The sequence below is a fragment of the Bison bison genome, unplaced genomic scaffold (genome assembly GCF_000754665.1).
Source record: "Bison bison bison isolate TAMUID 2011002044 unplaced genomic scaffold, Bison_UMD1.0 scf7180017864519, whole genome shotgun sequence".
Lineage (NCBI taxonomy): Eukaryota > Metazoa > Chordata > Mammalia > Artiodactyla > Bovidae > Bison > Bison bison.
Window position 1 is genome coordinate 6,833,610 of NW_011495072.1, and position 25,161 is coordinate 6,858,770.

At 36.4% G+C, this 25,161-nt stretch overlaps 1 protein-coding gene across 1 annotated transcript in view; it reads left to right on the forward strand.

Moving 5' to 3' along the window:
* Positions 1-25,161, forward strand: part of PTPN22 (protein tyrosine phosphatase, non-receptor type 22 (lymphoid)) — a 57,024-nt gene that overhangs the window by 18,549 nt on the left and 13,314 nt on the right. Inside the window, exons 6-15 of the mRNA XM_010830781.1 lie at positions 939-1,010; positions 1,127-1,186; positions 1,756-1,898; positions 2,392-2,458; positions 6,670-6,747; positions 10,021-10,107; positions 20,777-20,853; positions 20,987-21,804; positions 24,625-24,708; positions 24,865-24,974. Of these exons, the coding sequence (XP_010829083.1) occupies positions 939-1,010; positions 1,127-1,186; positions 1,756-1,898; positions 2,392-2,458; positions 6,670-6,747; positions 10,021-10,107; positions 20,777-20,853; positions 20,987-21,804; positions 24,625-24,708; positions 24,865-24,974 (1,596 nt within the window). The remainder of the gene's footprint in view (positions 1-938; positions 1,011-1,126; positions 1,187-1,755; positions 1,899-2,391; positions 2,459-6,669; positions 6,748-10,020; positions 10,108-20,776; positions 20,854-20,986; positions 21,805-24,624; positions 24,709-24,864; positions 24,975-25,161) is intronic.

Here is a 25,161-nt window from a genome sequence, read left to right on the forward strand (position 1 = left end):
CTTTTGCCCATTTCCCCTGTGTTTTAAAATAAAAATAAAGTATACTTTTTAAAATAACAATTCATTTTCCCGTTGTTATTAATCAGACATTTTAGACTGCCAGTCAGAGCTCCTTTTGTGCCACTTGGCAAGGCCTTCACTAACCATGTATGGCTGGTGAGCACTTGAAATATGGCTGGTGTGGCTGAGGAACTCAGCTTATCTTAATGCATTTAAATTTAAAGAATGATATTTAATTCAGTTATTGGAAAATCTAATTTGGAACTTGGGTATGTGAATCTTTTTCAACCATAGATTTTATGAAATCTAAATGGATATAAAATATTTCCAATGAAAATTTAGCATAGCAACTGAAACATGCTTTAAATATAAAATATACACTAGATTTTGAAGACAGTTTAAAAATGTCAAATATCTAATAACCATTTTAGTTTGATTACAACTTGAAATTTTTTTTAATTTATTGGGCTAAGATATATTATAACAATTAACCCTACTATTTTTTTTCATTTTTGAATGTGGCTATTAGAAAAGTCTTAATTATATATGTAGCTCATATTATATTTCTATTGAACAACACTCTTTGAAACTACTGTTGCCATTCTGAATCAATACAATTCCAATGAAAACCAAGGGAACTTGGGGTTTCAGTTAGCTGGTGTAGCTTTGTTTTAATCCTTTTGAAATACTGAAAATGTCAGATCCCTATTTCTACTTTTTGAGACTTCCAGGAAGTCTTAAATTTGTATATCCTTTAAGGTTTGTTTTCCCATCTTTGGAAAATTCAGACTTGTGTTGAAGTCCAAGGGCATTAGAAATTCCTAACCTAGGGTAAAGAACACAGCTGAATTTGCTTCTGAATGGGGGATAGGGTTTCATTGTCCAGGAAAGACTAGAATATATGGAAGGAAATCACCACCTTTTGCTTTGTGCAACAGAAAAAATGTGAGCGCTACTGGGCTGAACCAGGAGACACGCAACTGCAACTTGGTCCTTTCTCCATATCCTGTGTAAGTATGATGTCTATTTCCACTTTGGCTGAGCAGATGCTCCAGAACCTACTTTATAGAGAGTAGTTTTTGAATATTAGTCTTTGAAATAACTAATATTTTGATTTACTTCTTAGGAAGCTGAAAATAGAAAATCTGATTATACAATCAGGACTCTAAAAGCCAAGTTCAATAGTGTAAGTATAGAACACTAAATGTAAACTCAAAGCCCACAGAGACCAGGCAAGTAAATGTACATGTATATGATGCAGTCTGGACATATCATAATAGGGGATGGAAGGGCCTTTGATGTTCTGGATAGCCCATAATATCCAAAAGAGACCTTTGGTGTAATCTGTGTTCCCCAACCTATTTCACACCAATGGCCCACATATAAAATGATATTATTTCTAGGGTGAATAGAGGCTGGGAACCAACTTGAAAGCTCAGACTCCTCTGTTTCTCTAAGGCAAAGGGATTTAGTACCTCAGCCTGCCTGTGACTCATTTAAAGGATACCAGTTGGGAAGCTCTGGTTTGGACCATTTTCACATCTACCTTCTCTTGTGAGTAGATAGGAACAGGCCAATAGTGAGTGACCTGAAATTACTTATAATTGTTCTTACAGGGCATCTGGTCTGTAGGGAAGAAGATTACATAAATTGCAAAAAAGATAAGATGCTACTTAGTAAGACAGAGTCATCTTGTGATAGAATGAGGTGACATGCTAATCTTGAACTCTCCTTTTATCCTGGTTATTTTTATAGGAGACTCGAACCATCTATCAGTTCCATTACAAGAATTGGCCAGACCATGATGTGCCTTCATCTATAGACCCTATTCTTGAGCTCATTTGGGATGTGCGTTGTTACCAAGACGATAACAGTGTTCCCATATGCATTCACTGCAGGTATGATGCTGTTGTGTGAACCTTCTCCCCAGAATAAACCAAATGTCACACTCAGGCCAGGACTTCTGCTTTTAACCAAAGGAAGACTGACTTTGTTGGAACTTAAACCCTATGTAGATGTAGGTTTCTAATTTGAGGCTCATGTTTTCCAGTCAGTCAGAAAGGAATCAAGTTTAAAAATGAGAATGATTGAAAGAGAAAGGTCAATAGAAGAAACTCTGATAAATTCAACCTGAGAGTTAATGATTTTTTTTTCTGGTAAATTACTTGTGAACAGCACAGCTCTAGAGATGTTTTGCTGTGAGAACTTGCCTAAGACCTGTCCTGAGGCTTGGTGTAGTCTGTGGCAACTGAAAAACGTGTTCTGGGAAATGGTAGGGTTTAGACAGTTTCATGGTCTCTAGATTTCTTCTTCCTCAAATCTGCTGGTGAAATTTTTTAGCTACAATCCACTCTCTGCAACTATACATGCTACTGTGATCTTTCATTTCAGTGCTGGTTGTGGAAGGACTGGTGTTCTCTGTGCTATTGATTACACGTGGATGTTGCTAAAAGATGGGGTGAGTTTTTCTCAATAGGCACTTGCTATTTTCTTAACGTTGTTACTTTCAGACTTAGAAATTGTCTGGTTCTTCAAAACATCTATCTTTAGGATTCTAGAATATTCACTTGTAGATTGGCTTTTTCAGACAATTAACTTAGTTCCTAAATTGGTGGTTCTCAAAATGTGGTCCCCAGACAAGAAGCATCAGTATCACCCGGGGAACTCATTAGAAATGCAAACTTTTGGGCCCCACCTCAGATGAACTGAAGCAGAAACTCTGGAGGGGGTGGGGCCGGCAAGTTCTCCAGGTGCTTCTGGAGAGTAGTTTTGATAACCACTGTCCTAAATCATAGTTACCCTTCCTTTAGCCAGGTAACTTGCATTAAGAATTTTGCTGCTTTCTGTCAAATCTTAATATGAATCAGCCATAGGTATACATTTATCCCCTCCCTTTTGAACCTCTCTCCCATCTCCCACCCTACCCCACCCCTCTAGATTGATACAGAGCCCCTGTTTGAGTTTCCTGAGCCATATAGCAAATTCCTATTGGCTATCTATTTTACATATGGTAATGTAAGTTTCCATGTCACTCTTTCCATACATCTCACCCTCTCCTCCCCTCTCCCCATGTCCATAAGTCTATTCTCTATGTCTGTTTCTCCATTGTTGGCCTGTAGATAAATTCTTCAGTACCATTTTTCTAGATTTCATATATATGCATTAGAATATGATATTTATCTTTCTCTTTCTGACTCACTTCACTGTATAATAGGTTCTAGGTTCATCCAGCTCATCAGAGCTGACTCAGAGGCATTCCTTTTTATGGCTGAGTAATATTCCATTGTGTATATGTACCACAACTTCTTTATCCATTCATCTGTTGATGGACATCTAGGTTGCTTGCATGTTCTAGCTATTGTAAATAGTGCTGCAATGAACAATGGGATACATGTGTCTCTTTCAATTTTGGTTTCCTCAGGGTATATGCGTAGGAGTGGGATTGCTGTGTCATATGCTGGCTTTATTCCTAGTTTTTTAAGGAATCTCCGTACCGTCTTCCATAGTGGCTGTATCAATTTACATTCCCAACAACAGTGCAAGAGCGTTCCCTTTTCTCCACACCCTCTCCAGCATTTATTGTTTGTAGACTTTTGGACGATGGCCATTCTGACCGGTGTGAGGTGGTATCTCATAGTAGTTTTGATTTGCATTTCTCTAATAATGAGTGATGTTGAGCACCTTTTCATGTGTTTATTAGCCATCTATATGTCTCCTTTGGAGAACTGTCTGCTTAGGTCTTTTCTCCACTTTTTGATTGGGTTGTTTTTCTTGTATTGAGTTGTATGAGCTGCTTGTCTATTTTGGAAATTAATCCTTTGTCAGTTGTTTCATTTGCTATTATTTTCTCCCATTCTGTGGCTTGTCTTTTCACCTTGCTTATAGTTTTCTTTGCTGTGCAAGAGCTTTTCAGTTTAATCAGGTCCCACTTGTTCACTTTTGTTTTTATTTCCGTTACCTTAGGAGGTGGGTCATAGAGGATCTTGCTTTGATTTATGTCATCGAGTGTTCTGCCTATGTTTTTCTCTAAGAGTTTTATAGTTTCTGGTCTTACATTGAGGTCTGTAATCCATTTTGAGTTTATCTTTGTGTATGGTGTTAGGAAATTTCATTCTTTTACATGTAGCTGTCCAGTTTTCCCAGCACCATTTATTGAAGAGGCTGTCTTTGCCCCATTGTATATTCTTGCCTCCTTTGTCAAAAATAAGGTACCCATAGGTGCATGGGTTTATTTCTGGGCTTTCTATCTTGTTCCATTGGTCTATATTTCTGTTTTTGTGCCAGTACCATAGTGTGTTGATGACCGTAGCTTTGTAGTATAATCTGAAGGCAGGAAGGTTGATTCTTCTGGCTCCATTTTTCTTTCTCAAGACTGCTTTGGCTATTCGGGGTCTTTTGTGTTTCCATATGAATTGTGAAAGGTTTTGTTCTAATTCTGTGAAAAAAGCCATTGGTAATTTGATAGGGGTCACATTGAATCTGTAGACTGCATTTGGTAGTATAGTCATTTTCACAATATTGATTCTTCCTACCCAGGAACATGGAATACCTCTTCATCTGTTTATGTCATCTTTGATTTCTCTCATTAGTGTCTTACAATTTTCTGTGTACAGTTCTTTTGTCTCCTTAGGTAAGTTTATTCCTAGATATTTAATTCTTTTTGTTGCAGTGGTGAATGGGATTGATTCCTTAATTTCTCTTTCTGATTTTTCATTTTTAGTATATAGAAATGCAAGTGATTTCTGTGTATTGATTTTATATCCTGCAACTTTGCTAAATTCACCGATTAGCTCTAGGAATTTTCTGATATTATCTTTAGGGTTTTCTATGTACAGTATCATGTCATCTGAAAACAGGGAGAGCTTTACTTCTTCTTTTCTGATCTGGATTTCTTTTATTTCTTTTTCTTCTCTGATTGCTCTAGCTAGGACTTCCAGAAATATGTTGAATAATAGTGGAGAAAGTGGACACCCTTGTCTTGTTCCTGATCTTAGGGGGAATGCTTTCAGTTTTTCACCATTGAAAACAATGTTTGCTGTAGGCTTATCATATATGGCCTTTACTATGTTGAGGTAGTTTCCTTTTATACCCATTTTTTGAAGAGTTTTAATCATAAATGGGTGCTGAATTTTGTCAAAGGCTTTTTCTGTATCTATTGAGATTATAATATGGTTTTTATCTTTCAATTTGTTAATATAGTTTATCACATTGATTGATTTGTGTATATTGAAGAATCCTTGCATTCCTGGAATAAACGCAACTTGATCATGGTGTATGAGCTTTTAGATCTGTTGCTGAATTCTATTTGCTAAAATTTTGTTGAGGATTTTGGATCTATGTTCATCAGTGATATTGGCCTATAGTTTTCTTTTTTTGTGCTGTCTTTGTCTGGTTTTGGTATCAGGGTGATAGTGGCCTCATAGAATGAGTTTGGAAGTGTCCCTTCCTTGGCAATTTTTTAAAGAGTTTTAGAAGGATAGGCATTAGCTCTTCTCTAAATATTTGATAGAATTCTCCCATGAAGTCATCTGGTCCTGGGCTTTTGTTTTTTGGGAGATTTTTGATCACAGCTTCGATTTCAGTGCTTGTAATTGGGTTGTTAATAATTTCTATTTCTTCCTGGTTCAGTCTTGGAAGATTGAACTTTTCTGAGAATCTGTCCATTTCTTCCAAGTTATCCATTTTATTGCCACATAGTTGTTCATAATAGTCTCTTATAATCTTTGTAGTTCTGCATTGTCTGTTGTAACTTCTCCTTTTTCATTTCTAATTTTGTTGATGAGTCTGGCTAAAGGCTGGTCAATTTTGTTTATCTTCTCAAAGAACCAGCTTTTAGTTTTATTAACCTTTACTATTGTTTCTTTCATTTCTTTTTAACTTATTTCTGCTCAGATCTTTATGATTTCCTTCTTCTGCTAATTTTCGGGGGTTTTTTGTTCTTCTTTTTCCAGTTGTTTTAGGTGTAAAGTTAGGTTGTCTATTCGATGTTTTTCTTGTTTCTTGAGGGAGGATTGTATTGCTATAAACTTCCCTCTTAGAACTGCTTTCACTGTATCCTGTAGGTTTTAAGTTGTCATGTTTTCATTGTCATTTGTTTCTAGAAACTTTTTTATTTCCTTTTTGATTTCTTCAGTAACCTCTTGGTTATTTAGAGATGTGTTGTTTAATCTCCACGTGTTTGTGTTTCTTACAGTTTATTTTTCTTGTAATTGATATCTTCGCTCGTAGTGTTGTGGTCAGAGAAGATGCCTGATATGATTTCAATTTTCTTTAATTTACTGAGGTTTGATTTGTGACCCAAGATGTGGTCTATCCTGGAGAATGTTCCATGTGCACTTGAGAAGGTGTATTCTTCTACATTTGGATGGAATGTCCTGAAGATATCAATGAGATTCATCTCATCTAATGTATCATTTAAAACTTGTGTTTCCTTATTAATTTTCTGTTTTGATGATCTGTCCATTGGTGTGAGTGGGGTGTTCCCTCATTATATTTTTAACTTCAGACATTTGATCACCCAATGTGATATCATTCTGAAGAGTTTCTTCAGTATTTCATAGGCTCTAAGTAATGGTGCAAGTGATGAAAAACCTTGTTAGTTTTAAAAGTGCATTCTTTTTTTCTAGATAGGAACAAAAGAGTAAGATATTTTTTCCTTTTATTTGATAGATAATTCCTGAGAACTTCAGTGTTTTTAGTTTGATCCAGGAAATGCGAACACAGAGGCCTTCATTAGTTCAAACTCAGGTATGGACTATGGTGAATAATATAACATGTCTGAGCCTGGTTCCATCTCTTTATTTGGTAACAGCAAGGCATCCAAAAATAGCTGACTGCTTTACTATCGAGGGTTTTGGTCCATTTCCACTTCCTCTAACTCTAAATATCCCAATATTTTTCCTGTATCCCTTGCCCTGGACCAAATTCCTTTCATTCCTTATATTTTATTGTCTGTTCAGAAAATATTAAGAAAGCAATATTTCTTACAAAGGATATTTAAAAAAATATACAAACTATTTGACCTATTGGAAAGAAATAGCTGGGTCAGGTTAACCTGAAATTTTGTGGTGGTAATTCATTTCTGAAACCATACAAAATTAGAGATTTGTAATTTCTTCTTCAGGAGGTGGTAACAGAATCTGGAGAATTATATTATTTTCTTCATTTTAGAAAATAATAAAAAGTTTAAAAATCATCTATAATCCTGTCACCTAGAGAGAGTCACTGTTACTATTTTTCTATAGTTTTTTCCTGGTCCTTATTGTATGCATATTTAAAAAAAAATTTAAAACTCCACAATTACAACAATCTTATATATATATATATATATATGATTATATGTGTATCATAGTATATGATTAACCTACCCCAGAGTGCTCATACCTATTCATTCCATAAGAAATGCTTTCCACCTGTTCTCTCTTCTCCAGCTCACATTCTACCTCTTAGGTGAAACATTCCCAGCCCAAATCTCTCACATTCTGTAATATTTCAGCACCCACATGTGTCTGACTCTTTGCGACCCCATGGACTTCTCTAACAATGGAATTCTCCTGACAGGCTTCTCTATCCATGGAATTCTCCAGGCAAGAATAATGGAATGGGTGGCCATTCCCTTCTCCAGAGGATCTTCCCAACCCAAGGATTGAACCTGGGTCTTCTGTATTGTAGGCAGCTTCTTTACCATCTGAGCCACCAGGGAAGCCCAACACCCATATTGTATCCATATTTCAACACTAATAATTTTACCTATATTTCTAAATGGCCTCCATCTTTAAGATAGAGTTAAGCATTCACCCATTCATTCTTTCATCAAACAGTCATTGGTTTTTTTTAGGAAAGAGACTTTTTTCACGGGTATCTCTGATGACTCAGGGATAAACAATCTGTGTACAAAGCGAGAGACGCAGGAGACATAGATTCCATCCCTGGGTTGGGAAGATCCCCTGGAGGAGAGAGTGGCAAACCACTGCAGTATACTTGCCGGGAAAATCCCATGGACAGAGGAGCCTGGTGGTCTACAGTCCATAGGGTCACAAAGAGTTGGACACAACTGTAGAAACTAAGCACACAGCACATTTTGCATAGTTTGTTAGAACTATTTCTTATTGCTAAAATAGTAAGACCCTAGTGTTTAAAGCTGGAGAAGGCAATGGCAACCCACTCCAGTACTCTTGCCTGGAAAATCCCATGGATGGAGGAGCCTGGTAGGCTACAGTCCATGGGGTCGCAAAGAGTCGGACACGACTGAGTGACTTCACTTTCACTTTTCACTTTTGCGCATTGGAGAAGGAAATGGCAACCCACTCCAGTGTTCTTGCCTGGAGAATCCCAGGGACGGGGGAGCCTGGTGGGCTGCCGTCTATGGGGTCACACAGAGTCGGACACGACTGAAGCGACTTAGCAGCAGCAGCAGTGTTTAAAGCACTTACAAATGAACTTGAACACAGGTTTAGAAGTAAAAAAATGACAATGGCGCTTTAGATGTTTTTATGTAAAAGTTCTAAATCAAAGGGAAAAAATTAAGAGCTATTATAATATAAACCTTCTGTTTGGCCCACACAGGTTTTCCACTAATAGTTAGTGGAAAAAGAGAATTCTTTTTCATGTGTATGACTGTAGGTGTTTTCTATATTCAACCTTTATTTTATGTGAAATGAAATGTTTATGTGAAATGAAAGCATTGGCTGGTTAAGGCTGTCAGACTTAAGGCCAATCCATGTAGATGTATAAAGATTCCAGGAAGTATGCAACCTAATTGTATAACATTAAACTGTATTACTGAATCAATAAATAAAGCCATACATCATTTCAGAAAAAGTCCATGTAAGAGTTGGAAGACAGCTAACATAGTTTTAAGTGAGCTTTCACATTTTGGCATTATCAACAACTATTTGGACAAATAACTTATCTGCTGTAGCTGCTTTTTCTGATACTGCTCTAACCAGGAAACAGCACTGTAACCAGATGAGTGCTTCCTGTCTGATTCCTGTCTTCTTTAGAAAAAATTGAAGAGTGGGACAATGGCTATGTTGGATGATACAGACTCTGCACTATTCTCCTGCTACAATTATTTTTGGCAAAAGTTATATTTTGTTTGTATACGATTGTGTGAAGTGTCATTGAAAAACCTGAATAGGCCTATTTAGATGAAAAATAGATCCAAAAATCAAGTGCTTGAGCAGGTACAGAGGCAAAAACAAGGTAGTAAAAACCCATAAACCTGTAATTATAGCGGTCTCATTTCTCTGCAGTGGAATTCCTTTATAACCACAAATTTCCAAACTCTATTTAGTGGTCTTCTTTTCTTTGGTATCCTTTGCTAAGACAGAATTTCAGCAGCTTGATCCAAATGCACTAAACTAAGAGTCAAAGGTTCAGGTACTAACCCAAGACATTGAAATTACTTCTGAATGATCTCAGACAAATCATTAACAGGGTTAACAACCTAGCTACTTTACAGATCAACTGTGAGAGTCATATTGAAGCTATCTGTTAGCCATCAACAACATTAATCTACCTTTTCCCAGAAGAGATGAATTACCCCCGAAAAAATGCATCTGGAATGAAATAAAAAACAATTTTTTTTTGGCCATGTGGCGTGCAGAATTTTAGTTTCCCCACCAGGGATCAAACCTGTGCCCCTTGCAATGGAAGAGCAGAGTCTTAAACACTGGACCTCCAGGGAAGTCCCTGGAATGAAAATTTTAAAGTGTGAGCAAACTTTTGTGAGAGAGGATGGTGGAAGGAAAGAGAAATAAGCAAGTGGGGTTAGAATATAAAAAGCATGCTGCAAGGTCCTTGTATATTAGCTAGAGGTAGATCAAATATTTAGCTGTTTCTAGCATCCTAAAAATGTTTTGAAACCTGACATGGGCTGCACAGACATAAGGCACTATCATTAAACTAATGTTTCAGGTTTGCTATACTAGGATTTGATTGGTGTTCATACTCCTGAGATTCTGTTAGTTCACCAAGATTTGTTTATTTTCATTTGTTCCGGTTTGCGATGCTCTTCAGCAACAGTATGAACTGGTCTACAACGCTGTATTAGAACTATTTACGAGACAGATGGATATTATCGGGGATAAACACTCTGGAACAGAGGTACATTTTAAATTTTATGTTTTGTAAAAAAAATGTTTTCGTGTTGATTTTGGTCAAAGGATCTCAGATTAGTTGCAGGGCGACTTATAATTTATCATCACAACTAAACTGGAGTGTCAGATGTGCATGCGGCTGCACTATAAATCTCCTGTGAAGAAGGACAATTTAATTGAAGTACTTTAACTTAGAAAATTAATGTCTTGGTTAACCTTTTGCATACCATTTTAAGCTCAATTTAGAAACCATAGGAGTGGGTGAAAGGGCAAGCATATATTCTGTTTTCATGTTTTAGACAGTCATGCAGCAAGTTAGAAGTTAGAGTGACAATTATAAAGTGAAATTGTAGTTGAATACTTTACATGATTTTTCAGGTTACTCAAGCTTCATTTTGATGGCATATGTATCATCAAATTTTGAAAATATTTTAGAATATCCAAAGGATTCTTAGCTGAAAATGTTGGGTATGAAAACAATTATGATTTGACCAAATTCTAATTGAAAAATATTGAGCATTCTAAATATGTTATTTTGAGCTCATCACAAAAATTGATGTCAAATATTTGGAATCACAAAGTATTAGATTCTGAACAAACCTTAATAAGACTAAATTATTGACTGACCTTCCAGGGAGTATGTAATATATACAAATTAATTAAAATTTTGACGCCACATTTTGTATTATGCATCTGAAAATATTCACTGAGTACCTACTGTTTTCACAGTATTAAGAATACAAAGTATATAAGATGTGACTCTCACAACTCCTATCACTTGAATGATGAAGCATTTGGAGTGAAAAAGAAAAAATAAAAAAAAACTCTTGAGGCTAGAGAATGAACTATGCAATCCTATAGTGAATGTCAGCTCTGAAGAAAAAGTGTAGGAGAAGGAGATGAAAACAAGAATATAGTTGCCAGACATTGTTACTTACATCCTGTTCATGCCTACTTCGTTGGCTCGTAGTCCCAAAACAAGTTTAAATAACAGAAGTGATTGCATGACCTAATTTTAGTGGAAGAGATTCTCATGTTTTACTACTAACTGTGATGTTGATTTGATTGGAGTTATTTTATTTATTTTATTATCTTTTTTGGCTGTGCTGGGTCTTCACTGCTGTGGGAGGGCTTTCTCTAGCTGTGGCAAGTGGGGGCTACTCTCCGTTGCCGTGTGCAAGCTCCTCATTGTGGTGGCTTCTCTTGTTGCAGAGCATGGGCTCTAGGTGCATGGGCTTCATAGTTGCAGCTTGCGGGGTTTAGAGTATGGGCTCAGTAGCTGTGGCGCAAGGGCTCAGTTGCCCCATGGCATGTGAGATTTTTCCAGACCAGGGATTGAACCTGTGTTTCCTGCATTGGCAGGCAAATTCTTCTGGACCACCAGGGAAGTCTGAGATATATCTTTTAATTGTTTAAAGGAAGTATTAATTGACTTCTATTTTATTAAGAATTTTTTCAGAAAGAACGTTGAAGTCTATCAACTGCATATCTTTGCATTTATAGAATGATCACATGGATTTTCTCCTTTGACATGATGATACAGTCATATCCTTGCTTTTCAAATAAAACCTTCTTGAACAAAGAATATTCTCCTAACATGCTGGTGGAGTATGTGGTTTAATACTTTAGGTTCTAGGAAATGTCAGTACTTAGATATAGCCCATGGCTCCAGACAGTTGAGTTGTTTGGAGTGTGCCCTTAGTCAATAAATAGGAACATAGGAACATGGTTCAACCTCCCACAGAAGGAACTGATTAACCTCAGCCAAGGAGGACTTCTGTTTCTGGGAATATCAAGTAGATATACTTTCCCCTATTCTTTCCACTAAATACAACTAGAAACCCTGGACAACATACATATAAAATAAATATAAGAAGACTCTGAAAGATGGAGAGAAGACAGACCATCTAGGAACACTGGGACCCAAGGAATGACATGAAGGTGAGTTCCTTGAGTTTTCTTTTTCTTCATATATCACAGATTTGGAACTGAAGAAACCAACAAATTGGACAGACAACAATAAACCAACAAAATCCTGCTCTCTCCAGTCAAAGAACCAGGAAAGGGGCAGTCCAGCAAACCAGAAAACTTTAAGATACTAAGTATTTTACTTCAGTCAACACCAAAGAAAAAAATGGCCCCCAACCCCACCTATGCCAACAAAGAAGTGGAGAGCCTAGATTTCCATCCTCACAAAAATGGTAATACAGAGAAGGACAACAGGTCAGCTATAAATACTCTATCAGAAGGACAGTGTTATGTGTCATTCTTGTGATCAATCTAATAAAGAAAAATATACAATCATTTAAAACAAGAAAAAGTCAAGTAAAGAGCTAGGAGTTTTATTTCCACTGGCCTGAAATGAGGTTTCCCTGCAGTATCAATGGAAACCAGGTGGGGAGCCTGAGTTTCTACCTGGCAGTAACCTGGTACCCCAGCGTCTCTCCACTGATGGAGTGTCAGAAGAGGCCTAGTGGAGAGTCAGGACTTTCAACATTATCCAGCAGTAATGAGACCACCCAGACCATGGTGTCAATAGAGACCACCTGGAGAGCCTCTCCCATGGTGTCTCCCTTCAGGTGTTAACAGAGACTGTGAGAAAACTGGTGGGGACTGAATCCACTTGGCAATGGCAAGGCAGTAATGAGGTAGCACCCCCACCCTTCTTCTTTCCCCTGTCAGAATGGGTTTTTAAAAGCTACCCCAGTTAAAAGAGAATAATATAACAATACAAAAACATCTAGATTTCATGTGAAAAATCATTTGTCATACCAAGCACCAGGAGGATCTCAAACCAAATGAGTAAAAGACAATCAACAGATGACAACACTAAGATGACAGAGATGTAAGGATTATCTGACAAAGATTCTAAAGCAGCCATGATTAAAATGCTTCAGTGAGCAATTACAGGCATGTTAAAACAAATGAAAAAATAAAAAGTCTCAGCAAAGTAATATAAAGACCTTGCAAAGAAACAGAAGATATAAAGAAGAACCGAAAAGGAATTTTACATTTGAAAAATAACGGTAATGGAAACAAAACAGCTCAGTAGAATGGATTTAAGAGCAGAGTACAGGACACAAGGAAAGAATTAATGAATTGAAAGACAAAACAACAGAAACTGCCCAATTTGAGCAATAGAAATAAAATAGACTAAAAAATAAAATAAAAATAAAATATAGAGCTTTAGGAAACTAAGTGACAATAACAAAACCCCTAGCATTAATGTCATTGATGTCCAAGGAGGAAAGGAGAAAAAAGGCAAGTCTAAAAAAGTACTGAAATTCTCATCATAAGTAAACTTCAGAAAACTAAATAAAAAAATTCTAGGAAGCAGCCAAAGAAAAATGATATTAACTGAAGGGCTGAAATAATTAGAATGAAAATTAATATGTCATCAGAAAACATGGGGGCCAGAAGGAAGTGGCACAGTATTTTACAAGTGCTGAAGGAAAAAAGCTTGTCAACAGATTTCTACATCCAGTAAAAAATATCCTTCAAGAATGAAGGCGAAATCAAGACACTCTCAGGTGAAGAAAAACTAAGGGGATTTGTTGCCAATAGATAGACCTACCCTAAGAAAATGGCAAAGCAATTTTTCTAAATAGAAAGGAAAGGAAAAAATAATATGGTAAGCAACATGGGTAAATATAATAGGTTTTCCTTTTTCTCTTGATTTTTCTACATTATTTAATGATTGAAGTGAAAATTATAACATTGATATGGTTCTAAATGTATTAGAAGAAATATGTAAGGCAACTGCATTATGAAAAAGGAAGGGTTATACACGTAAAAGGGAGGTAAGGCTTCTGTATTGAATTAGTGAAACAGTAATACTTGATGCTTTTGAACTGTGGTGTTGGAGAAGACTCTTCAGAGTCCCTTGGACTGCAAGGAGATCCAACCAGTCCATTCTGAAGATCAGCCCTGGGATTTCTTTGGAAGGAATGATGCTAAAGCTGAAACGCCAGTACTTTGGCCACCTCATGCAGAGTTGACTAATTGGAAAAGACTCTGATGCTGGGAGGGATTGGGGGCAGGAGGAGAAGGGGACGACAGAGGATGAGATGGCTGGATGGAATCACCAACTCGATGGACGTGAGTTTGAGTGAACTCCGGGAGTTGGTGATGGACAGGGAGGCCTGGCGTGCTGTGATTCATGGGGTCGCAAAGAGTCGGACACGACTGAGCGACTGAACTGAACTGACTGAACTGAACACTTACAGACTTTGATAAGTCATGAATATATGGTGTAATTACTAGAGCCACTCCTACAAAAACTGTACAAAGATATATTTTAAAAAACATTATAGGTAAATCAAAATGAAATTCTAAATATGCAGGAAAGAGAAAAAGGCAGGAAAAAGAAATGAGAAATGAAGAACAAACAGAAAACAACAGGTAAAGTTGGAGACTTAAGCTCTACCACATTAATAATTACACTGAAAGTAAGTAGTACAAATATACCAATTAATAGACAGATTGGCAGCATGTATTGAAAACATGACCCAACTATATGCTGTTTGTAAGAAATACGTTTCAAATATTTAAGTTGGTTTAAAATAAAGGATTAGAAAAATATATATTGTGTAAACATGAATAAAGGGAAAGCAAGAGTAACCATATTAATAATAGAGAGACCTCAGAATAAAGAGTTATTCTCCCACAGAAAGGGAGGGATATTGTATAATGATAAAAGGGTCAATCCACCAGTAAGATGTATTTAACAATCCTAAGTGTGTATGGACCAGACCTGCAAGATAGGTGAAGCAAAAACTGATAGGATTAAAAGGAGCAATAGAAAAATCCACAGTTATATTTGGAGACTTCAATACCCCTCTCTCAAAATTTATAGAACTCAGCAGGAACTATGCAAGAATATGTGAAAACTTAACACCACCACCACCAACAGGATCAAATTGATATTTATAGGAGTCTCCACCTAATAACACAAGAATATACATTCTTTTCAAGTCCTGATTGAACATATACCAAGGTGGATCACATCCTGGGCCGTTAAACAATCTCAAAAATATAAAGAATTGATATCATATAGAATGTATTTTCTGAGTTCTATGGAATGAAAATCAAAGTTGATAACAGAAAAATAACAAGAACCAAGTACTTGGAAACCACATAAGACTCTTCGAAAAAATCCACTGACTCAAAAAAGGAAGTTTAAAGAGAAATTTCTGAAAACCACATTGAACTGAATAAAAATACAAAAATACCACATATTGAGATTTGTCACACACAGCTCCAGAGCAAAGTTTATAGCACCTAAATGCATACAATAAAAAATTGTTATTGTTGTTGTTTAGTCACTAAGTTGTGTCCAGTTCTTTGGTGACCCCATGGACTGTAGCCCGCCAGGCTCCTATGTCCACGGGATTTCCCAGGCAAGAATACTGGAGTGGGTTTCCATTTCCTTCTCCAGGGGATCTTCCTGACCCAGGGATCGCGACAGAGGAGCCTGGCAGACTCTAGTCTATGGGGTTGCAAAGAGTTGAACACAACTTAATGACTAAACAACTAACATATATATATATATACACACATGTATTAAAATATAAATATATATGTATATATATATATATATCACATCTTGTTTATTCATCTGTTGATGGACATTTAAATAGCTTCCATATCTTAGCTATTATAAATTGTGCTGCTATGAACATAAGGGTGCATGCATCTTTTCTTCCTTCTTTGTTGAAAACAAGTTTCTTTTTTAAAAAAATAATGTTTTTTAATTATAGTTTTGTCTGGATATATGCCCAGGAGTGGGATTGCTGGATTTTATGACTTCAGTTTTTTGAGGATCCTCCATACTGTTTTCCATTGTGACTGTACCAATTTACATTCCCATCAACAGTGTAAGAGGGCTCCCTTTTCTCCCTACCCTATCCAGTATTTGTAGAATTAATGATGGTCATTCAGACTGGTGTGAGGTAGTACCTCATAGTTTTGATTTGCATTTCTCTAATAATTAGCAATGATGAGCATCTTTTCATATGTGTTTTGGCCACCTGTGTATCTTTGGAGAAATGTCTATTTAGGTCTTCTGCCCTTTTTTCGATTGGATTGTTTGTTTTTTTGTCATTGAGTTGTATGAGCTGTGTATTCTGGAAATTAATCTCTTGTTGGTTATATTATTTGCAAATATTTTTCCTAGTTCCTAGGTTGTCTTTTTGTTTGTTTATGGTTTCCTTTGCTGTGCAAAAGCTTGTTAGTTTGATTGGGTTCCGTTTGTTTATATTAGCTTTTATTCTGTTGCCTTGGGAGATTGACCTAAGAAAACATTGGTACAATTTATGTTAGAGAATTCTCTTCTAGGATTTTTATGGTGTCATATCTTATATTTAAGTCTTCAAGCCATTTTGAGTTAATTTTTGTGTATGATATGAGGGTGTGGTCTAATTTCATTGTTTTACATTCAGCTGTCCAACTTTTCCACCACAACTTGCTGAAGAGACTGTTTTTCTCCATTGTATATTCTTGCCTCTTCTGTTGAAAATTAATTGACTGTAGGTGTGTGGGTTTACTTCTGGGCTCTCTATTCTTTTCCATTGTCCATATGTCTGTTTTTGTGTCTTTTTTCCATTTTTGAGTTGGTTGTTTTTGAGTCTTAGAAGTTCTCTAAATATTCTGGATGTTAATCTTTATCAGATATATGTGTGTTGCCCTTTCACTCTGTTGATTTTGCACTTTGATGCATATAAGTTTTTAATTTTCATAAAATCCAATTTGTCTCTTTTTTTGTTTTGTTGATAGTGCCTTTGGTGTCATATATATGAAATCATTGCCAGACCCAATGCCGTGAAGCTTTCTGTTTTCTTCTAAGAGGTTTAGTTTTAGCTCTTATGTTTAGGTATTTGATCCATTCTGAGTTAATCTTTGTATATACTGCAAGAATCCAACATTTTTTTCGCATGTAGATGCCCAGTTTCCCAGCATCATTTGTTGAAAAGGCTGTCTCTTCTCCATTGAATGCTCTAGGCAACCTCATCAAAAATCAATTGCTCATTGATTTCCCTGGTGGTCCAGTGGCTAAGACTCCACATTCTTGATGCAGGGAACCCAGGTTCAATCCCTGGTCAGGGAACTAGATCCCACATACTTCAACAAACGTCAAAGATCCTGCATGCCACAAATAAGACCTGACATAGCCAAATAAATATTTTAAACAATCAGTTGCTCTTTCTGTGAGTTTACTGTTAGGCTCTCTGTTTTATTCCATTAATCTGTATGGCTGTTCAATGTCAGTACCATATTGTTTTATTGGTAAGTTTTACATACTGTAAAACTTATTACATAGTTTTATTACAACTTTATTGTATTACTGTTTGTAGTACCTCTTGATAACAGGAAGTTTAAGTCCTTCACCTTTGCTCTTCTTTTTCAAGATTGTTTTAGCTAGCCAGAGTCCCTTGAGATTCTGCATGAATTTTAAGATGAGGTTTTCTATTTCTGCAAAGGCATCGTTTTGATAGGGATTGCACTGAATCTGTAGATTACTTTGGGTAATGATATTGTAACAATAATATCATCCACTTCATGAACATAGAACGTCTCCCCTTTTTTTGGTCAGCAATGCTTTGTAGTTTTCAGCATATAAGTCTTTCATTTCTTTGGTTAAATTTATTCTTTAGTATGTATATTTTTGATGCTAATTGCTTTTCTAATTTTCTTTTCAGATTGTTTATTGTTATTTTATAGTAATGCAACTGGTTTTTGTGTGTTGACTACATATTCTGCAACTTTGCTGAATTGGTTTATTAGGTCTTGCAATTGTGTGTGTGTGTGTATGTGTGTGGAATCCTTCCACATATAAAATCATGTCATCTGCGAATGAAGATAACTTTACTTACTTCTTTTCCATTTTGATACCTTTGTTTTTTTTGTGCCTAATTGCTCTGGCTAGACCCTCCAGTATTATGTTGACTAAAAGTGGTAAAAATTGGCATCCTTGTCATATGCCTGATCTTGGGAGAAAGCTTGTAATCTTTCACCAATTGAGTATGATATTAGCTGTAGGTTTTTCATATATAACCTTTATCATATCGAGGAAGTTCCCTTAAATTCCTAGGTTATTAGAATATTTTTATCAAGAATTTGTCAAATTTTTCTGCATCAATTGATATGATCATGTGGATTTCTTCCCTTTAATTCTCTTAATATGATATGTTACACTGATTTCTTATGTTGAAGATTGTTGCACAAGATTCCTTGCCCTCTGGAAATAAATCCCAGTTGGTCAAAGGGTGTAATTCTTTTCCTACACTGAATTCAGTTTGCTAGTATTTTATTGAGGACTTTGCATCAATATTCATGAAGAATATTCGTCTTTTGCTTGTAGCATCTTTGTCCACTTTTGGTAACAGGGATTTACTGTTCTCATAGGTGATCGACTTGGCACTGTCAGTCAGTTTTTAGGAAGAGTTTGTGCAGGTGTTTATTCTTCCTTAAACGCTTGGTAGAATTCACCAGTGAAGCTGTCTGATCCTGGACTTTTCTTTGTTGGGAAAATATTTGATTACTGATTCAGTCTACTCACCAGTTGTAGGTCTATTCAGATTTTGCATTTCTTTCTGAGTCAGTGTTGGTTGATCAAGTATTTCAGGAATTTGTCCATTTAATCCAGGTTATACAATTTGTTGGCATACAATTGTTCCTATTATTATGTATATTTTTTATTTCTATGAAATTGGGCATAATGTCCCCACTTTTATTTCCGTAATTTGAGATTTTAGCAATTTTAGTCTTCTCTTTTTTCCTTTGTCCATCTAGTTAAAGGTTTGTGAATTTTTACTGATCTTTTCAAAGGATCAAATTTTGGTTTTGTTGGTTTTCTCCATTGTTTTCTTAGTCTCTATTTCATTTATCTCTGCTATAATCTTTTAATATTTCCTTACTTCAGCTGGCTTTGGGTTTAGCTTGTTCTTATACTAGTTCCTTAAGATGTACAGTTAAATAATTAATTTGAAATCTTTCTTTTACACATTTACAGTTGTAAATTTACCTCTGAGAACTGCTTTCACTGTATCCCGTATATTTTGGTATGATGTATTTTCATTTATTTCTAAGTATTCTCTCATTTCTATTGTGATTTCTCCTTTGACCCGCTAGTTGTTTAACACAGTTTAATTTATACATCTGTGTGAATTTTCCAGATTTTCCTCTGTTATTCATTTCTAGTCTCAATCCATTCTAATTGAAAAAGATACTTTGTATGACTTCTATTTTTAAAAATTTATTAAAGCTTGTTTTGTGGCCTAATATATGGTCTGTCCTAGAGAACATTCCATAAATGTTTGAGAAGAATGTCTGTGTTGCTGGGTAGAGTGTTCTATAAGCGTTTGTTAGTTCTTTTCAGTTTACAATAAAAAAACAATGGAGAAAACCAACAAAACCAAAATTTGATTATCCATGTCTGTCCTCTATTTCTTTGTTGATCTTCTGATTGTTCTATTCATTATTAAAAGTGGAGTAATAAATTTTCTGTATCAGTTTACTAGGCTTACTGTAACAAGTACTGTAAACCAAGGAGGGCTTAAAATTCACAATTCTGGAGTCACAAAGTCTAAAACCAAGGTGTCATCAAGGCCATGGTCTCAGAGCTCTAGGGGAAGAATTTTCCTTGCCTATTCCTATTTTTTGGTGTTTCCAGAAATCCTTGGTGTTCTTTGGCTTGCAGATACATCGCTCCAGTCTCTGTCTCCATCATCACACCATATTCTCCCTGTGCTTTCTCTTCTTATAAGGACACAAGTCATTGTATTAGGGCCCACTATAATCCAATATGATCTCATCTTAAATTACATCTGGAAAAATCCTATTTCCAAATAAAACCACATTCACAGATTGCAGGGATTAGATTTCAACATATCTTTTTGAGAGTCACAATTAAACCCATTATAAGTGGAATCTTATCACTGCTGACTTTTTAGAAAACAAATTTAAACAGCTCCAAAGGCAGGATATTTTTTACAATTGCTGGTAGCTTGGATTCCATGAGTCACAATAACAAATTTCGTAATGTGATAATTGCTATGAAGAAAATAAAGATTGAGAGCGTTTGTGCAGGTGGGTGGGAATGTGATTTTAGGTTGAGTGGTCAGGGAAGGTTTCCTTACACAGGTGACATTTAAGTAGAGGATAATCACTTTAGAAAGAACCAACCATGCAAAATGTATTGAACAAGGGTATTTCAATCAGAAAGAATAGTAAAAGCTTTGAATTGGAAATGAATTTGGTATACTTAAGGAATGGCAAGAAAACTGGTATAGTTGGAGCACAGTAAGGAAGAAAAAGATGGAGCAGGCATGAGGATATAACATAAAAAGCTGAGATGATGAAATTTCTGAAAGTACAATGTTTTTGAGAATAAAGTTGTATTTTAAGTAAACAACATTTTAAAACTTTTACATATGAAAGATGATGCTATAAGCAAGTCCTTCTTAATCTCCATAACACTAATCTTTTATTTTGATCCTTTTGATCTCAGTATGTGAACAAGTTCTTGCTACATTCAATATTTTGGAAACTCATATGATTCTTTCATGAATTATTTTAAATCTTTATATTTTTTGAGAAATAAGTTTTCCATCTTATGAATGTTAAAATCTATCATGACCATCGCTTCACTAAAAATCAATCTCTCACTTCTCTTGAAGATTCAAGCAAAGGATTCAGTTTTTGAGCAAAATCCCAACATAAAAGCAAAATCTTATTCTCCTAGTTTACCAAAAAGGTGAGTATAGTTTTACACATACAATGTTGTCTAATTGTGTCTGGGAGGAATATCTCATCGTGATGCTGAGAAGAGGGTATGGGAAGAGGCCTCTTTGGAATATGGTATCATCATCACTTTCTTTCTGTTTCAGTAACATAAAAGAAGCAACAGTGATGAACCAACAGAGCAAAGGAAGGATAAGGGTGAAAAGTGCAGAAGCTTCTTCCTTTGACCTCAGAACTTCCGAAATAAATGAAAAGGAAGGGTTAGTCATGCACTCTGCTAAACAGAGCAGTTCTTTAGAGTTTTTGGAACTGAACTGTGGTTGTAACAAAAATGCTGACACAACCATGAAATGGGAGACAAAGGTATTCCCAATAGCTGGGGAGCCTCTTCAGAAGCATCAAAGTTTGGACTTGAGTTCCATTTTGTTTGGAGCATATCCTAAATCTAAACCTGTAAATGCAGCAGGAAGATACTCTAATTTAAAGAAGCCAATACTGCGGACCAAATCAACTCCCTTTGAATTGATGCAAGAGAGAGACAGCAAAGAGTTGGACATAAAGGGAAATTTTTATTTGGAATCTCAACCACACAATTCTTGTGTTGATCAGGCTCAAAAAGTGATGCATGTTTCTACAGCAGAACTGAATTTTTCACCATTACATGACTCTAAGCATCAAACATGCAATGCTGCTAATGCAAAGCAGCATGACTCTGGTGCTTTAAATGAGCATTCTTATATGTCTTTAGTAGAAGATCCTTATTTTTCATCATTGTCTCCAAGTAGTGCTCATTCTAAGATGTCTTTTAATTTACCTCAGAAGCAAGATGGAAGTGTTTTACCTTGTTCTTCACTGTCAAAATCCTCTACAACCCTCTTTCCTTATTACAATTCACATGATTCTTTAACACTGAGTACTCTGACCAACTTTCCCCCACCACTGAACCAAGAGACAGCAGCAGTAGGTAAGTTATTTTTAAAAGTTAGTATGGTATTTTAGATACTTTGTTTCTATAAGATTTGGTTTCATCTCACCTTCCCCCTTTTCCTTCCCTGCTTGCCTCTTTTCCCTCCTCCTCCTCAAAAAAAAAAGAAAAGAAAAGAAAAGAAAAATTCCATGAAACAAGCAACAGTAGAGGCAATCAGATCTAGTACAGGACCTATGCCAGCAGGCGTGCTTCTAAAGGCAGTAATCCTCGTTCCTCAGTGTGTCTATCAAAAGTCCACAGTTTATCCTTAGCATGCAGAAACAACTTCCAAAAGAACATCAGAAAAGATTCGATCAACAGTACCACATGGTCACTCAGAATTTTTGTTGGAGAACCATGTGGCTATACTAAATTGAACAGATTGCTAAGAATTGAATTCTTTTCCTGCAGGAGTAGGAAGAGGAGGATTTGATTTCCTCTTGTCCTTTTATAGGGGCTTCCTTGGTGGTTCAGACAGTAAAGAATCTGCCTGCAATGCAGGAGAACTCGGTTCAGTCCCTCGGTCAGGAAGATCCCCTGGAGAAGAGAATGGCTACTCACTCCAGTATTCTTGCCTGGAGAATTCCATGAACAGAGGAGTCTGGCAGGCTACAGTCCATGGCGTTGCAAAGAGTCAGACATGACTGAGTGACTAACACTTTCACTTTCTGTCTTTTTATAATAACTTTATAGATGAGGATATGTGTTCAGTAGTCTGTGTGAGATTTTAATCTTTTATAAATCTTTAATTTCATACTTTTATCTCTTTTACAATTTTGTATTTTTGCATATTATGCAAAAATCACTGTGCTAAGTTGCTTAGTCATATCTGACTCTTTGCAACTCTATGGACTGTAGCCCTCCGGACTTCTCTGTCCATGGGATTTTCCAGGAAAGAATACTAACTAGAGTGGGTTGCCACGCCCTCCTCCAGAGGATCTTCCCAACCCAGGGATTGAACCTGTTTCTCTTATGTCTCCTGCATTGGCAGGTGGGTTCTTTATCACTATCGCCACCTGGAAAGCTCTTAGGCAAAAACAATGTTTCATATTACCGAGTGGTTTGAAAGTAGAAGTAAATACTCTATTCAGATCAGATCAGATCAGATCAGTTGCTCAGTCGTGTCCGACTCTTTGCGACCCCATGAATCGCAGCATACCAGGCCTCCCTGTCTATCACCAACTCCTGGAGTTCACTCAGACTCACGTCCATCGAGTCAGTGATGCCATCCAGCCATCTCATCCTCTGTTGTCCCCTTCTCCTCCTGCCCCCAATCCCTCCCAGCATCAGAGTCTTTTCCAATGAGTCAACTCTTCGCATGAGGTGGCCAAAGTACTGGAGTTTCAGCTTCAGCACCATTCCTTCCAAAGAAATCCCAGGGCTGATCTCCTTCACAATGGACTGGTTGGATCTCCTTGCAGTCCAAGGGACTCTCAAGAGTCTTCTCCAACACCACAGTTCAAAAGCATCAATTCTTTGGCGCTCAGCCCTCTTCACAGTCCAACTCTCACATCCATACATGACCACAGGAAAAACCATAGCCTTGACTAGATGAACCTTTGTTGGCAAAGTAATGTCTCTGCTTTTGAACATGCTATCTAGGTTGGTCATAACTTTTCTTCCAAGGAGTAAGCGTCTTTTAATTTCATGACTGCAGTCACCAATTGTAATAGTTTGATGTGGAAGAAGATGAAGGAAAGCAAAAAAACAAATTTAACTCTTTTAGGTATATCATCAGAAATTTATATAGAACATTCCACCTAAGTAGGAAACAGAGAAAGCTTTTTCTCTATGACATCATTTGTAAAGAATCCTCCGGCTAATGCAGGAGATGCGGGTTCAATCCTGGGTCAGGAAGATCACCTGGAGGAGGAAATAGCAACTCGCTCCAGTATTCTTGCTTGAAAAATCCCATGGATAGAGGAGCCTGGCAGGCCACAGTCCCTGGGGTCACAAAGAGTAGGACATGACTGAGCGACAGAGCACCCACCCATGACATTCACTGTACAGAGTTCCTCAAAAGATACACAGATGCATAGCTTTGTTATAAAAATATTTCATTTGTATCTAGTTCCTTCTTTGATTAGAAGGAAAGGTTATATACTTTGATCTTGTTTTATGATTTAAAGAAATTTTATTTTTCTAGATACCCACAATACCTTAAACCAACTTTGGAAACCAAATCTTTTTCAAGGATTGTAGCAACATTGACATGTGTGCCATCTGGTGGCAATTTCTCATAACAGCAAATTCTATAAAAATTCTGAACACATCTATAGAAATACATTAACAGAAAACCTTGTTATACCATTGTTTTGTAAAAAGGAAAATGTCAATATTCTTAATTCTATAAGAATGAAGAAGAAATACTAAAATCTTTATGATTTTACCTCCTCTGTAATTGAATCTGGCATGTTAAGGTGCTTCATGATGCTGTATTGTATGTTCTATGTAAAACAAAGGGCAAAAGTTATGCAGAAAACAATTCAAAGCTTCCTAAATTAATATAAAATTTTAATTATGTTAACCATACTCAGCAACTTAATTAAAATATCCTTGGGCTTTTAAAAGAAGTAAATTTTGAAGAATAAAAAAAAAAACCTGGGTTTACAACTTAGGATGAGAGAATTTATGTTGCTTTTTCCATGAGTGAACAGATACCAGCTTATACATCTTAGTGATGTTTGACATAATTTGTATCAAGATTAGAATATAAGAATTTTCTGTGGATTGTTGAGTGAACAGATACCAGCTTAAGTATCTTTTAAAAAATCTTTGAATTTTTCTAATTAAAAATTGTGATTATATTTTTGATAGCAACTTCTCCAAGGATAGATGATGAAATCCCTCCTCCACTTCCTGAACGGACACCTGAATCTTTTATTGTAGTAGAGGAAGCCGGTGAGTACAGTTCAGTGAGTGTAAAGTAAAGTGTGGATTAACTAGATTATTCCTCAGGTCCTTTCAGAATTCTGTGTGCCAATGCTGAGTAACATTTGCCCTTTAAAATTACAATACTCCTAAGAATTGAATCATATTTATTTATTTATATTACAGGAGAACTCCCACAGGGTGTTCCCACATCTTCATCTTCACCTGTGAAGGTAAAAATTGGAACATCACTAGAATGCAGTGGAACATCTGAATCAAAGAAATCTGATGATTTGGTAAGACTTAGACCAAGTAATGGAGAAGGCAATGGCACCCCACTCTAGTACTCTTGCCTGGAAAATCCCATGGATGGAGGAGCCTGGCGGGTACAGTCCATGGGGTCGCTAAGAGTCGGACACGACTGAGTGTCTTCACTTTCACTTTTCACTTTCCTGCATTGGAGAAGGAAATGGCAACCCACTC